Source organism: Marmota monax, unplaced genomic scaffold (assembly GCF_021218885.2).
Source record: "Marmota monax isolate L192 unplaced genomic scaffold, Marmota_monax_Labrador192_F-V1.1 WCK01_AAM20220418_F8-fsc00122, whole genome shotgun sequence".
Classification (NCBI taxonomy): Eukaryota; Metazoa; Chordata; class Mammalia; order Rodentia; family Sciuridae; genus Marmota; species Marmota monax.
Window position 1 is genome coordinate 7482699 of NW_026695223.1, and position 17458 is coordinate 7500156.

Sequence of the window (17458 nt, forward strand, 5' to 3'; positions counted from 1 at the left end):
AACGGCAGAAGCGGCTCACCACAAAGCACATTTTTTTTTTTTTTTACCATTTGTGGATTCATTCCCATTTGCTGTGATATTAGAATGACCAAAGGCTTCAGTGGAGTTTGGAGTGCAGAGGGGTGAAGAACCACCTTCCATGGGGAGAGGAAGGGCAGCATGCCAGCCATGCCCCTGAGATTTGGGAGTTGTGACAGCAATTAACACTCTAACACCAGAGGGGATCTGAGCGCCACGTTGCCAGTGCAGCCACCACCAGGCTTTATTAGTTCCTGTCTGAGCCCATTTGGGAGCAGCTATGAACCTCCTCCCAGGAATTTGATAAATTAGTCTTAGGTAACTTTTGAGCCATGGAACCCAGGAGGATGAGGATGCTTAATCTCAATGGTCCACCACTTCTTTAGAGGGGGGCACTTCATAGAAAACAATCCTAGACTGAAGGAGACACATTCATATTGCCAGGCACTGATTAACATTTGAAAATTCCAGCAAGGGTATCAAAAAAAGGTGGTGTATACAGCAATTTTTTACAGGGGCAAAATTTGTACCCATTTGATTAGTTAGGCATTCTGAATTAGAGGTATGAATTACAAATGCTGGAATCTTATTACAATATAGGGCAATTATCTTGCAGCAAATGCAGTGAGAATATTCTGCTTTCCAAAGTATGGAGGCTTGGGTACATTTCCACTACTTGAGTTTCCAAATTGCAATACTGGCAGTGAGTAAGAGAAAGACTGGATCCGAGGTTTCGGAAAGAGAATAATCATTAATTAAAAATTAAAGATACGATAGATGAATTCTGCATCACTTTTAGAGAGAGAATCCTAGGCTAATAAATCATTTAGCGAGAGATTGTTATTTATGAACATGTAGTAGGAATATACTACATTCCCAGTAAAAATAAATTGTCAATTGCTTTAAAGTTTCTTATCAATTATTTCTCTGAGAATGTTATAGCCTATTTTTATTTTTATACCAAGAGAATTAATTAAAAGGAAAAATGACTAAATGGACTATCAAAGTCGTACAGCATTATAAATATGAACTGAAACTAGAATTGAATTCTCTTGATTCTCCTGTCAGGGTTAGTTCCTTTTGAATGAGTTGTGGTAATACAGTGTATAATCTGGGTAGAGCAAGAGAATTGCACTGAAAAAAAATTACCTTAAATACAGGGAACAAGAGATGTAAAGAATATGAGAATTTGTAAAATAAAATCATGATAAGATGGACCACAATTGTGAATTTGATATTGTTCCTGTTTGAGAATTTGGTTCTCAGAAATGGGACTTGAATTATGTGAAAAGTCAGGCAACCTCATCCAGAGAGAAAGAAGACAATGAGACTTAAAGAAGAACAAGTATAGTTGTCTGATATTATAGAGTCATGTTTATATCTCTCCTTCCTATGTGGCTCTGGGGTCCTCGGCGTCCACATATTGGGATGATGGAGACTCTCCTGCCTGCCATGGATGCAGTCTGTTTAACAACCAGAGGTTCAGCACAGGGCCCAGGAATCTTCCCCTAAATGGAAGTGCCATTTCCACTGATATCTCTGCTGTGTGAAGGTAAGGTTCTGTTTATTCTGACCAACATCAAAGAAAACTGAGCATAGGTGGCGTGTCATAGCTTCATGTGTTGTGCTTCTGTATTTAGGACTCTTTTATTCCTGCTAAGACTGTGGAGGTCACCCATACGGAGATTGAATATGATGAAGACTCAATGGAGTGTTGCAGAAATTGGTGCACAAGCAAATCCCCTCTAGAGCTTCCTTCCTTATTATTTAAAGGCATCATCTACATAATGATGTATTAAATCATCTCTATAATATAGGTAATATGATCACCGTTAAGCCTTACCATGTTTGAGTTTGGATTTTGAGCCTGATCCATGGTGTCTAACCATGTACTGTTTGAACTGACATGGAGAGTGGAAAGAGTGATTTTTTCTGAAGCATTTCTGGAGGATGAGACACTGAGAAATCTTTTTATACTGCACATACTTCATACATTTTTTTCAAAATCAAAACGTTTCACAATTCCCTTAGTTATTTGACTTCAGTGAAAAACAGAGGCTTAGGAAGAGCTATGGACCTACAAGTTAATTATCTGAAAAGGATAAGCTCTGGCTTCCTGATAGGAGGGATTAGACAGGAAGCACACCACTGGGCCCCTAGTCCATTCATCAGCGATAAGAAGAGACCCTCGATGCATTTAGCTGGATGGTGAGCCCAGTGCCATATGGAGATGGCATTTATTGAAGGTGTGTCAAAATGATACCGACAGCCTACATTTTTCCTTCATTTGGCTTTCAAATGTACATGACATTTCTATTTTACTTATTATCCTGAGTCCTTGAAGGAACTCCTATGTGTGAGGAAAATGCTTATATAAATGTTAATTTTTTGAAAACAAAGCCTCTTAAATAAATTGCAAGCTCAGTGGGTTAAAAGTAATCAGCTAATATATCAGTAAAACATACTAAAGGATATTTTTACAATATACTTTACTGAAAAACACAGCATGATAATTGCTACAGTTAGTAAAATTAAATTTATTAATAGAATATAACTAGATTGTGGATCATATGGAAACTCTTCTTTCCACAATATATTTAACTTTGTAAACTCTTAGACATAGATTTTGTTTGTTCATGAAAATGATGTAAGTAAAATTGTATTTTCCAAGGCATTGGGTTTGAGGGAGACCTGAGAGGCATTTCTAAAGATGGTACACAGCTCTGTGAACCATAAATGAGGTGCTTCTGGGAATACTGCTTTGGTTTGCTCTTCATCAGGCAGGAGAGTGGCATTGTTGAGAGTTTCTCCTTCAGCTCAGAGTCTCTAGTCTGGCCTCCACCCTCTGTCTCTGCCCTCTTTCCCTCCTGCCTCAGTTCTCTGCTCTTCTCCTGTATTTGGTAAATAATGTTCAATAAAAGGAATGTAAATAAATAGGCAGACATGGAATAATGATGAGTCTTATTTTTTTTTTAATTAACCTGCTTCTGTTTGATGGCTGTAATTGGTGTCATAACAAGGATTCATGCCTGTTCTCTGTGTTGGTTGATGAAAGTGGGTCTTTAAATGTCTGCTTCCCTTTATCACCTTTCCCTGGGATGTTTAACATCAAGATTCCTATTTGCTTTCATTTGAACTCAAATCCAAAGAATAGATTCTGAACAGCAGCAGGTTGAAAAGAACTAAGTACCTAAAAAAGGATCCATTATGATGTCCTCTCCATCCAGCTAAAGACAGAAAGAACTGAAGCCTATCAAAAGGCCCGTGGGTTCCTTCAGAGGTTGCCTACTTTTTCATGTCTACTTTTGTGGAGGAGAAGCAAATCACATTTTTTTTTTAATGCAGCTGAGGCACAAGTGGTTATTACAAACACCCACAGTACACAGTACTACTTCCACAAAAAAATATACAAGTACCTTCCCAAAAGTTATCTGCATTTGAATTTAAGTAGACATGAGTTATTAAATATGCATCTATTTTATAGAGGAAAGCTTATCATTCACCAGAAATCACATACTTGCTAAACAAAATCAGGTTTAAAATCTAGTTTATCTGATTCTAAACCTTTCCATAAACACCTAACACTTCATAATGATTCTTCATGAAATTGATTCATGCATTTCATCAAGATGGGTGAGGGTGACATATTTGAGGTAGTTTTCAAACATTCCAACTCCGTCTTCACCATTTAATCACTTTACCTACCATTGACAACTATTGTGTCTTTGTTGTAGAAGAATGAATACAAGTGGAAAGGATGCAAAACTGCTAAAATTGCACCACATTACCTCGAGGCTTTAACTGATGCCTGAAAAGAGACGTGTTCTTCTTAAGGGCACTGGTCCATCTCTCTGAAACAGAGTAGATATCAAGCATACTGGGATCAAACCTTTTATCTGGGCATAATGAATGACCTACAGACTGACACAGCACTGGCAGCTCATACACAGGATGCATTTTAAGAAGTTAGTCTATTGTTATTCAGTTGCTTCTGTTTTTTTCTGCCCTCTCTGCAGAATCATAATGGAACGAGATAACCAGACATGGGGGAGTGAATTTATTCTCCTTGGACTGACCAGTGACTGGGACACTCAAGTCTCCCTCTTTGTCATCTTCTTGGCCATGTACCTGGTGACAGTGCTGGGGAACTCCCTCATTGTTCTTCTGATCAGACTGGACAGCCAGCTGCACACACCCATGTATTTCTTTCTCACCAACCTCTCCCTCGTGGACGTGTCTTATGCCACCAGCATCGTCCCTCAGCTGCTGGTGCATTTCCTGGCAGAACACAAAGGGATCCCATTCCTGAGCTGTGCTGCACAGTTGTTTTTCTCCCTGGGCTTGGGTGGGATAGAGTTTGTTCTCCTGGCAGTGATGGCCTATGACCGCTATGTGGCAGTGTGTGACCCCCTGCGCTACTCAGTCATCATGCATGGAGGCCTGTGCACTTGGCTGGCCATCACATCCTGGCTCAGTGGCTCCATCAACTCGCTCCTGCACACGGCTATCACTTTCCAGCTGCCCATGTGCACAAACAGGTACATTGATCACATATCCTGTGAAATTCTGGCTGTGGTCAGGCTGGCCTGTGTGGACACCTCCTCCAATGAAGTAGCCATCATGGTTTCTAGCATCATCCTTCTGATGACGCCCTTCCTCCTGGTGCTCCTGTCCTACGTCCACATCATCTCCACCATCCTGAAGATCCAGTCCACAGAGGGAAGGAGGAAAGCCTTCCACACCTGTGCCTCTCACCTCACTGCGGTCGCCCTCTGCTATGGCATGGCCATTTTCACCTACATCCAGCCCCACTCCAGCCCCTCTGTCCTTCAGGAGAAGCTGATCTCTCTCTTCTATGCCGTTTTGACTCCGATGCTGAACCCCATGATTTATAGTTTACGGAATAAGGAGGTGAAAGGGGCTTGGAGGAAATTATTAGGACATTTCTCTGGCTTAATATCAAAACTAGCACCTAGGTGATTCAAAAACATCACTGGAGGAAAAAAGCTTTGCCTCAGCGCTCCCCACCCAACTCAGTGTAACAGGCGTCAGCTGCATTGCCCTGGTAACCAGGAAGCAGATGACGCAACGTGTGCTGGTGTGTTGTGTAGGAGGCTGAGCCGTGAGTTGGGTGTGGGATGTGGGAGGATTTTATGGCACAGCTCGTGTTCGGTGGCTAACCTTCCTTACTCAATCTTCATTACTCTGGCTTTAAAGTACAGATGGTTCCTGATCTGTGATGATTCAACCTACAATTTTTCAATGTCATCAAGTTTCAAAAACAATATAACACACATTATGTAGAATTTACTTCCGGTTTTGAATGTTGATATCTTCCAAACTAGAGATACATAGTGTGATGTTCCCTGAGGATGCTCTGAGCTGTGTTAGGAAGCTTCAGCTCCCAGGCAGTCATTTGATCTCAAGCATAAAAAGCCAACGCTCTACAGTAAACAGTATTGTGAGTCTGTGACATCCAGTTGGTCATATGTATTAAATGCATTTTTGACTTATGATATTTCCAACTTAGGATGGATGTACTTGGATGTAATCTTATAGTGAATTGAGAGGTGCCTGTAATGGTTATTTTACTGGTTTTGGATTTAGTGCATTCTTTATGTTCATGGATTTATTGATGGATTTTGCATTAAGCAACTGGTTTATATTTATTTCTATTTTAGGAAAAGGTTATGGTTGGTGTTCCATTTGGAACAAAGACTATTTTTACATTTGATGATTTGTTCACAGTAATGCATGCTATACTTAGCCACACCTAGCATTTTTGTAGTACATTAATGTAAAATAATATGAGGAGAAGGTTTTTACACAAATGTTTATGTATTATTTTGTGTTGGATCTACTGTGATAGTTTCTGAGTGTTGGATTTGAGTGAGTAACATCACCTAAACTTATCACTTTACTCTGATCTAACCATGGCTTTTTTTTTGTACACAATAGTGTTATTAGCTAAGGAAAAGCTGAGATTCTGTTATTTTTAAATAGCAAAAGAACAATTTGACAAGAAAATTATTGTGCGTGCACAACAGTCTCATAGTCTAAAAGGCTGGAACAGTCTAATTTCTGAAACTATGGACACTCTGAAATCTTGGTAAGAAAATGAGAATCAATGAGATAAATATATAAAATATGAAAGATATGGTTAACCTCAGAAAAACAGATTCCTTGGACAAGGAAATGAAAGATAGTATAGCTTCAATGTGGATCTTAAGAAAACAAGACAGGTCAGCCCACTCTGCAGAAGTTACCCTCAAGTCCATGTCAAGAGCCCTGTCCTTCCCCACCTCTCTTCCTTGAGCAGGGAGGCTCTGCCCAACCTTTGTAATTCTAATGAGTCAAGATCTGCTGAGAGCACACCTGCCTTTAGTGATATGTGTGATAAAAAAGAGGGAATGACTGAACGGACAGTTTAGGGGTTGGAAGAGAAATAACACAGCAGCAGGTCTTCTTACCCCTTCAATCAGTCCCTAAGGGAACCCTTCCTTTCCTGTCCCTGTGTTTTCCTTAGCTCAGTTGATCTGCAGTGCCTCTATTTGAGAACAAAAGACTCATATTCTACAGCCTTGACTTTTTATATTAAAATTGTTCTAATTCTAAATTTTGTGACATAGACAGATGTCCCCAAAAGTGTCAATGATATTGGACTTGGTTGTGTTGGCCTTAATTGTCTAAATATTGGTGGGATGTTTGTACATGTTAGTGACAATGCATGGTTGATGAGACACTACAGGTGACAAGCCAGAGTCATGTCAGACAGCCATCTAGGAAGGTAATTTTAGATTACAGAAAATTTATGATATAACACAAAAAGTTTCCCCTCGTATTAACACCTTACATAGCCATAGGGCAAATACCAAAATAGGTAATTAACATTGGTGCAACTGATGATACTCCCTTGTTAGCTAAATTTTAATGCTTAATCTAATTTTATCTGTTTCCACACATTTGTTTCTTTTTTTTCTGTAGTTTTATATATTACCCAGGAGTCCATGTTGTATTTGTGTGTTATTTTTCTTTGTAACTGTTCCAGTTTTTCCTTGTCTATACTTTTGAAGAGTATATATCAGTTGAATGCGGTACTAACTTTGCATTTCTGGGATAAATCAACTTGGATGTAGTATATTTTTTTATCTAACTGAATTTACCGACATAACTATTTTTTGCATCTATGTTTATGAGTGATTTTTATCTGTAGTTTTCTTTTTGTAACCCTTTTATCTGGATTTGATATTAGGATAATGCTTATATGAAGAGGGATTGTTAATTCTGATTCAAAGTTTGGGAAAATTTGCGATACCTCTTTCTTATGTCAATAAAACTAACCAGTGAATCTGTCTGATCTGTTATTTAATTTATAATTTATTTCTGATGGAGGAAGATTTTAAGTGACAAATCCAATTTCTTCTGTAGGTATCAGGCTATTCTGGTTATCTGCTCATTTTTGAGTGAGCTTTGGTGATATATTTCTTTCAAAATATTTTCCTTTTCCTCTACCACCTCGAGGATGTGAAGCTCATTAATTGGCTTTTATTATGGCTCTCTTTGCTATGGCTCGAGAACAGTCCTGCTTCTTTGCATTCCTGGAAATTCCAAATTCTGTATTTTGTATTCCAGGGCTCCATTTTAAGGGCTGTTTGGCTGTATCCACAGCAGGCAGAAATGACAGCTGGCACCAAGACTAAGGCTTGACCTTTCTGAGGACTCCACTCAATGTGTTGTGTGGCTATCTTCTCCTGCGAGCTGATGAGAATGTGAGCCACTGTGGGCCCTGTGTTAGCTTCCCAGGTTACTCGGCCGGATGGTTATTTCTGGTGATCCTTTCCTGGGCCTTGGTAGGCTGCTCACATTGACGCACATGTCAATAGTCACATTCGTCTTTCAACACTGAACCATCTCCCTTTGCAGCTCTCCGTGCTTTGGTACCCTTCCCTAGCTGTGAACTTGGTCCGCTCAATCAGGATGATGTCAGGATCCTTTGGATTCCCCCTTCTGTGCCATGTCTTGGAAACTTTCTCCAGGTAGCATGCAGGGGTGCTTGCAGATCCCCTTGTGTGCTTCCTTCTCTCAGGGGTTACTTCCTGCACTGTATTCCCACTTCTGAGAACTATTGATGAACATGTTTTGACAGTTTTCTAGCTGTTGAAGGAAAGCAGAATAAATACCATCCCAGCTATTCCATCATGGCCAGAAGCTGAATTCACAATTGACTTCTGGTATTGATTTATTTAATCCAACAACTATGATTAATTTTGGCATGAATTATAATTTACATATAAATTATTTTAGATTATGTGTGGAGAAAATTATATATTTTAAATTATATAATTTAAAGTAAAATAACAGTATTGACTTTTCTTTCTAACCCTCATTTTATTGTTTTCCCCTGTCTTCTTGGTTCTGGCTATCTATTAGAATGTTGAAGAGAAAGAACTACAACAAAAATTATTATTTAGTTTCCTAGCTTACAGGGATGACTTTTGAAATAACTTAAGAATATTAAAATAAGTATATTTGAAATAATTTAAGTAACATATGATGTTTGCTCTATATTCATCTTATCATATCATCAGGTCTTTTTAAAATATGAATTTATCTTAAATTTAAAATAATTTTTGGTATCTATTAATAAAATCTGACTTTTTAATTATTTTCTAATATTAAACTAACATTTCAGTCTTGAAGCAAACCAAGTTTGTAGTGGTGCATTAAATATTTTTAGACATGGATGTTTGTGATTTTCTTGTTGATGTTTATTGGTTTTGGAGATTTCCATCTGTTTTCCTTCGAGTCAGATCAAAGGATAATTTTCCTTTGTTTCACTTTCCCCATGGAGTGTCTGGGTATGATGGCAATGCTGACCTTATGCAATGAGTTAAGACGTCCTTCATTTCTGTTCTCTAGAGAGCCTTGGGCAATTTTGAAAGTGTTTGTTCTTTTACTATTTGACAGACCTCTACACTAAACAAGAGGAGCTGCTGTTCTCTTCTTCTCTCAACATATCTTTGGGGATAATTTAAAATGTTGTTTTATTCATTTGGTAATATTTCAAATTCTCTTTTTCAAGAAATAATTGTCTTCTCTCTCTTATTGCATTAAATGGTATTTTTTCAAAGATGGGGTTTCTGCCTCCTTTGTCTTCCTTTTTTTACGTATTTAACTGATGAATAAAGATTGCATATATGGAAGGCGATACTGATGATTTGATATTTGCATTTGTGGTGCAATGATCAGCACAATCAAATCAACATCGCCTCCCCCCCCCCCCCGCTGCACATAGGATACACAGAACTCATGTGTCTTGCAGCTGAAAGTTTGCATCTGCTGAGCCATGTCTGCACATTTTCATTGCTTCCAGCCCCATTTTCTCCCTTGCCATAGGATGCTTTTTCATTGTGTTGATTGTTTCCTTTGCTGTATAGAAACATTTTAATTTGGTGTGGTCACACTATTTATTTTCACTTTAGCTGCCTGTAATTGTAATTTGGTTTTGTATCCTCTTTGGTATTCTCCTGTATCAATGATATCAAAACATTTTCAAGCATAACTTAAAATCTATTTCCAAGACCCATCAATAAAAGGGAGAATAGAAGAAATAAATGAAAGGGAAAGAGTATCAAAAAATTTCATCAGCATTGAAAGATACAAATGAATTTAGACCTCTAAATTTGAAAGCTAAATGAGGTAGGACAATTCTGGGGGAGAGGGGGAGGAATGAACTTACTGAAACAGACAGGAAGAAAGAGTTGAATCTTACATATTGGGAAATTTGAATCCATGCATAAGAGTTTTCCATGGAAGAATATTTTAGACCTGGTATATTCACCAATGAATTCTACCAAATATATGAGAAATGAATTTAGGCATCCACAAAGACATTTTTTGTGTGTGCATATGCAATATCCAAAACCAGTTATATTTGGTTTTGTATATATGTATGCATCCCCTTCCTGTACTCTGTAGGTATTCTTTCTACTTATTCATTTACTTTTAATTGGTACATTATAGTATGCATAACACTGGAATGCATTGGGGTATATTCAGACATGCACTTGGCATAATTTTATCAACTTCATTCCCTAGTTGTTCCCCTTCTCCTCCCCTCTTCCCTCACGCTTGGTCCCCCACTTTACCTATTCTGCAAATACCACAGAAATTTACTACTCCCTTTAATCATCTCAAATTATACATCCATTTGATTGCTTTACATTTGGGTTGTTTCCAATTTGTGGCTATTCTGTTATTAGAAGCAGTATTGTTTTTAACAGCCACACACTAGAAAAAACCCCAAATGTAAATCAATCGAATGGATGTGTAATTTGAGATGATTAAAGGGAGCAGCAAATTTCTGTAGTATTTTCAGACATATAAATACAAAAGTAGTTAAATAATTAAACAGTGACTAGTTAAGGAGACTTCAGTGGTGATTCAAAATGGGGGGAAATCCCACAAAATACTTGCATGTGGTATAATAACTATAGGAGCTATTGCTCCAAGGTCTCGTAGATGGTTCGAGAACAGTTGGACACCCTGAGTCAAATCATTTAATTCATGGCCACCTGGACAAAAAAGTCATACACAAGTTCAAAATAAAAATTCAACAAAGACTTAGGAGGCTTTTGGGGAACCCGTACTTTGGATTCTCTTCTCATGTGTCTGCATTAATAAAGACTGAATTCTCATTTGTAAAGTCTCTTAAATGTAGGTGAGTGTTTAAAGAGAGGGAATGACCATATAAAGTTTCCAAATGAAGCAATAAATAAATAAATAAATAAATAAATAAATAAATAAAAGTAACCAAAACTTCCTAACAAGCACCCCATAATTGGCCTGTAGAGATTTAACCTCTGAGGGAAAAGTAAGTTACTTCTTCCATATCCCCATCTCTTCCTGGGGCAATGAGGGCCTCCTGTCCAGGGGAGGGCTCAGGCACTTAGAGGCTCTCCAATGCTTACAGGACAGGACACGAGACTGGTGTCCTGACACATAGCCTCCTCCTAGACCCTTTGGTCTTGTGTACATTTGAACCGAATTTGGTTACTGAAGAGCTAGAGGTCCCATTTTGGTATTCCATTCTAAGAAAGTAGCTGCACTGAGGAGAAAGGTCTTTCTGATAACTCTAAGATGAAAAGCACCAGCCTGAAGCTTTGACTGCTTCAGTGGAAATCACCAAGCTTAGCTACCATAGGGTATGTTTCTGGATCTGACTAAAGGGAACATAAATTCTGGTCTGTCCTGCGTCATTGGAAGATAAGAAGAAGGGCTGATGACATTGGGGAAGGAAGAAGAGATTACATTTTTTTCTGTCAAGTCCTTAACCAAAGAACGGAAGAAGGAAGTATCAAAAAGGGACCAAGGATATGATGGCACCTGTCAACTCCTGGCAATATGGACCACAGACAGGTTGGGGCTGCCTAGCTGTTCCCAAATGATACTGGCCAGAATGCAACTTCATCGGAATGCTGGGCTCTGAATGCTCTGATGCCATAGCAGAGACTATCTACAGGGGTGAGTATGCACAAGGAGGTAGGGATGGGTGGAGAGGGTAATGGCCAGCTTCAGGTCACTCAAAGCTTTTACGTGGCCTTGTTAGTTGAGGAGGACACTTGTGATGCATGACTTTAGGAAGCCTGAGTCTCAGCTCCAGGAAGAAAAGGCAGTTCAGGAATGTTCATCAAGCTTATTAGTGTTTTCAGTTAAGGTATTGCCATCTTGCCTTTGAATATTTGTTTTTGAGTTTTATTTACATAACAAATGTTTTTTGTGTTATTTCACTTTTTATCCTTTTTTACCTTAAAAAATCAGTTTTCCTACTAATCAATGTCAATGAATTGTGCCATTATCCTGCCTAATTCCCTTCTCCAATGGATTAGGACAGACTTGAATGTCTATTCCCTTCACACAGATCAAGAAACTAAGTAATGAATGTGAACCAGGAAATGCAAGTTGATCAGCAAAGCAGTTCATTGATTCCCAGGGAGAGGCACTTAGAAAGGCATGAAGCTGATACAAGGATATGACCAGCTAACCACAGGATTTTTTATTCTCTCTCTAATCAGTAACATTCTGTGCCTTCAAGGGAAGTTATGGGCTAAAGATCATAACAAGCTTTTCTTTGTCAAGTCATTAGAGGAGAATTATTATTATCATTGGTACCAGGAATTGAACTCAGGGGCACTTAACCACTGAGCAACAACCCCAGCCCTGTTTTGTATTTTATTTAGAGATAGAGTCTCACTGAGTTGCTTAGTGCCTCACTTTTTGCTGAGGTTGGCTTTGAATTTGTGATCCTCCTGCCTCAGCTTTCCAAGCTGCTGGGATTATATAGGTGTGCACCACGAGGCCCGGGGAGATTTATTATTATTTTGGAAGAAGTGTAAGTCTTAAAACTCCAAGAGATTGCTATTAGCCACACTTTTCAACGAAGTCTCCTTTTTGCACCTGACACACACTCAGTAACTGTCATATTTAACTATCACCGCACTATTATTTTTAGTCCTCTGCTAGCAGAATCTCTTTACATGAATTGTTTCCATGTAATGGCAGAACTAGGGACTACTCCATCATTTCTCAGAGCTGGTTTCTGAATAGTGTCTGTTTGTGGTCAAGCTCCACTGAGAGTCCTGGGCACTGAATTTTCCCTGTGAGACCACTAATTAATTCTGTTTTGTATCTATTGTGGATGCTGGTGATTCTTTCATATTTCAACTTTTCCTTTTTCTTTAGGAATAAAAAGGGAAGTTTCCTCTTCATGATAGAAATATTCCCATGTGACTTTCTAATCTTTTGAATTCTAGGGTAAATAACAAATAATTAAAGAACATTTAGCACAACTCTATAGCCTCCTGCTGGTATCTCTTACATAATTAACAGACAGGAATGATTGATCAAGCTTAATTCATTTGCAGATAAAGGAAGGACTTTTACCTGTTGGTTAGTCCAAATGTCCCAGCGCCCTCTTGATCTGATGCTAGCTGCTCTTACTGTCACACACATGTTCAATGCAAAGTGTGATTCTCATCGTGTGTTCAGTGGTCCCACCTGATCATGGACGACAAGCAGAATCTGTCCAGTTGGGATAGCTGTGGATGAGTTTCATGTTTTCCTCCTAAAAGGTAGAGCAATTAGAGGGACAGAGTATGTGACCAATTGAGAGTGGACTTTGTCTCATCCATGAGATTTGTGGAAATCACTTAGGATTGAAGTACAGTATGAATACAAGGTTACTAAGAACTCCTAGGGTGTTTCTGAACACAGAGCCCTTGAACTTTCTGAAGTTCTATTACACCATCAGCGTTGCAAAGTCTGGGCACAATATCCAGGAGGCAGAAGTATTATTCTCCAGTTCCATAAGCTAGGAAAACAGCACAAAGATGAAAGAAGACCATTTCCAGCCAGTGAAACAGTCCATTTTTGAGATGAGAATAGAGTAAAGGGGAAGAATGTTCATTCCCATGAGTTAATTCTTTTAATTAACTTACTTTCCATCACATCCTCGTCTCCAGAACCGAACTGTTACTATTCAGGATGTATACCAATAAAATCAGTGAGGTTGTGTAGACCGATGCCCACTACCTCTTAGTCAATAGGCTAAGATTTGTGCCAAGTATTTAATTTTATGTCATCTAAAAGAAATCCATTGTTGACTTGGTTCTTTTTCTTTGCAGGTGCTAACCAATTTCATGACATTCTTCTAAAAAAGAAAGACATACCATCTGGGATTATTTCCTCTTATACTCTTACTCACATGGAGAAAAATTATGGGAAGATTTTTTAAGATTAAGCATTTTTTTTTTTTTACTGATTCTAAAATGTGATTTTAGACCTGGTTGCCTCTTAAAATCTATTTAGGTTTGTTATTTCCTAAGTTGAACTCTCAAATTTCTGAAAAAAGTTAAAAGGTTATTTCACTGTGGATTCTGAGGCAGTCGGTAGTGACAAGCAGGTATCCAACAAAGACATGAACCAAACCCATGATTAGGAATCAGATGTCAAGAAGAGGAATTAGATGTCAAGTTTCACAAGTTAATCTTTTAGATTCAAATGTCCAAGCATTTGAATAAAATCTTCCCCACTTAAGGATGAGACATCTGGTCTTTTTTGGTTTGTAACTTGAGGTTGGTCCTCAGAAGCTCATGGGCAGAGAAAACCAGACATGGGTGAGTGAGTTCATCCTGCTGGGACTGTCCAGTGACTGGGAGACCCAGGTCTCCCTCTTCGTCCTGTTCCTGGCCATGTATCTGGTGACTGTGCTTGGGAACTTCCTCATCATCCTCCTTATCAGGCTGGACAGCAGGCTGCATACACCTATGTACTTTTTCCTTAGTGTCCTGTCTTTTGTGGACATCTGTTACACCAACATCACTGTCCCACAGATGCTCGTTCACTTCCTGTCTGCCCGGAAGTCCATCCCATTTCATAGCTGTGTGTTCCAGCAGTATGTCTCCCTAGCAATGGGCAGCACAGAGTTCTTCCTGCTGGGAGCCATGGCCTATGACCGCTATGTGGCCGTGTGCCACCCCCTGCATTACACAGCCATCATGCATGGAGGGCTGTGCCTGGGGCTGGCAGCAGGCTGCTTGGTGGCTGGTCTTTCAAATTCACTGATGCAGGCGATCATCATCTTCCAGTTACCCCTGTGTCATAATGTCATTAATCACTTTGCCTATGAGACTGTGGCGGTGCTTCGGCTGGCCTGTGTGGACATCTCCTTCAACAAGGTCATGGTGGCCATCTCGGGATTCCTGGTGATCATGCTTCCCTGCTTTCTGGTACTGTTCTCCTACGCTCACATAGTGGCTGCCATTCTGCACATCCGCTCTGCCCAGGGACGTCGCAAAGCCTTTGGGCCTCCCACCTCACTGTGGATTCCATGTGCTTTGGAACGGCCATCTTCATGTACATGAGACCTGTGGGTGGCTCCACAGCAGAACAGGAGAAGATGGTTGCCCTCTTCTATGCTGTAGTGACCCCGATGCTTAATCCCTTAATCTACAGCTTAAGGAGCAAGGAAGTGATTGGTGCTTTAGGAAGAGTGGGTGGGAAAATCTAGTGAAAAAAGGAAAAGATTCAAGGCTTCCTCCTTCCCTCCAACTGTCCAGAGACAATGCAGATGGGGGAAATGATGACTATGTGTTTTCCTGTAAGAAATGTGGGTTAGTTTGGTAGCCTGGCTCTCCACATTACAGTCTTAACTATGTATCCCTGCACTGTTAAACACGTGGCAAGTATCAAAACAAAAAGGCTCTTCAGTTGTTCAAGTGGAGTCTGCTTCTGTTCTCCAGCTAGGCCGTCAGCTTCTAGACAGCAAGGGTCTGGATGTTATCATATTTGTTTCTTGGTGCCTTGACAATGCTGTTAAATTCCTGCTGATTGGATAACTGGTTGATTGACACATCCTTTATTATTTTAGTTGTCTTTAATAAAATCTACAAAGAATAAGAGAATAGGAGAATAAACAGAATAAGTTTAAAAAATCTTCCCGGAACATGGACATGATCACTTACACAGGCCCTCATTACTTTTTAAAAATAAATTAATTATTTTATCTCATTTTCTGTTTCTTTCTTGCCTTTTGGACAAGTATTCTAATGTGTTTAATGAAATAATTATGTTTGAGAGTACACACTCACACATACACATGAATATTTATATAAATTACATATATAATGTGTTACTTTTTTATCTTATGCTACATATTAGTTTTTCCCACTAGACATAATATTTTAAAAATCCATACATATTGTTAGTTCGCTATTCTGCTGTTCACCCTGATCTAGCTATTAATCATGATAGTGGCTCCCAACTCCCCAGTATCCTGTGATTATTCACTTGAGGTCCTGAGTACACACAAAGGAACTGAGTTGCTAGCTCATAGATAATGTTTTGCATACTGGCTTTAAAATCTGCCCTCCTACTTCAATACACAGTGTTTCTTAAACATCGGCAATCACACCAACATTTGGCATATTTTGAATAATTTTTAGTTTAAAATATATACAATTATTTTATTTTGCATTGCACTAATAAGTACTCAGTGCAAGTGTGTTTTCATGTGCTCAGCTCCTGATTCTCACTTGCTCTCATCCCAGACTGTTCTGTGCATGCTTTTCCAATCACCATTCATGGACAGGACATCCATGAATGCCCATCAATTCTTCATCCATCTAACACCTTTTACTGAGGCTGACATGACTGTCCTATTTGTTACTGCAAGCTTATATTCTGGCCTCCACTTCTATTCCCTCTCACCCTGCTATTTATCTTTCCTGCTAACTCATTTTTTAAATGTCCACCTCCCACCTTTACTACAGAGGGCAGGACTCTGTTTTGTTCACTACAAGCATATGAATTAGTGCCTTTACAATAGTAGGCACAAATAAATATTAACTGAATGAATCAAATCATCAGCCATTTGGGTTTACATTGCTATACACAGCATGTCCCTTTTCTTTGCCAAATTTTACATTAACTTTTATGTCATTTTTTGGTTGATATATATATATATATATATCCAACTTATATTATATATATATGTGTGTGTGTATATATATATATATATATATATATATATATATATATATAATAGATATTAGTTTGTTTCTGTTACAGCTATTGAAAATATACACCTCCAATCTGCCATCTCTCCATTAAATTAGTCCATGGAATTTTTTGTTGAACAGAAAGATTTCATCTTCATTTAATCAAATTTATCACTTTTTGGGTTTTGCCTGTGATTTGTGCTTTGAAGTTTTGTTTTTCTAAAACACATTCTGCAGCTAGGCCACAGATATTGTATTTTTTTATTTAATTAAATTTTCAGCTTTATCTTTCATAGTTATTTCTTTGGCATATCTGATATGCACTATACATATGTTGTTAAATACAGATCCAGTGATATTTTTTCCCATGAGGTCATTCTTTTATTAACTAGTCAATTATTTACTCATTCATTTGTAGTATTTTTAATATATACCATTAGGTTTACCTACTTAACAATCTGTTGTGAGATCTTTATTCTCTTCAGTTTGTTATTTTGTCTACCCTTGCATAATGTGATATTTTGTTCATTTTCAAAAATATTTTGGTTTTGTGGTAAGTCTTCACACATAGTATGCAGTATATCAAATAAGATGGGTGAATTAATTTATTTTCAAAGTTAATTCAGCTATTAGCAGAGTGATCTATCCCATATACATTTTTGTGAATTTTGTTAGTTCCCCAAAAAGTCCATCTAAGGTTTTGATTGGGTTTGCATGGAACTTGAATATTACTTTTGTAGTAACATCTTTATAATATTATATTATCAAATCTAAAGTATAAAATGTCTTTAGAGTCATTAAAAGTTTTTAATGTTTTATTTAGAGAATTAACACTTTCTCCATATTTGTTCACAAGCATTTATGAAATGCTTATTACAGGTCAG

General features: G+C 38.3%; 1 protein-coding gene and 1 pseudogene across 1 annotated transcript; both read left to right on the top strand.

Moving 5' to 3' along the window:
* Nucleotides 1-4041: 4041 nt before the first annotated feature.
* LOC124086085 (olfactory receptor-like protein OLF3) lies at nt 4042-4998 on the top strand. Its single transcript, XM_046434089.1, has one exon. It carries the CDS (start codon nt 4042-4044, stop codon nt 4996-4998), a length of 957 nt encoding a protein of 318 aa, XP_046290045.1.
* A 9170-nt stretch (nt 4999-14168) lies between these two features.
* On the top strand, nt 14169-15085 carry LOC124086170 (olfactory receptor-like protein OLF3; annotated as a pseudogene).
* Nucleotides 15086-17458: the final 2373 nt, after the last annotated feature.

Excerpts from the sequence above, each read along its gene's own strand:
- LOC124086085 (XM_046434089.1), top strand. The coding sequence starts at position 4,042 with ATGGAACGAGATAACCAGACATGGGGGAGTGAATTTATTCTCCTTGGA.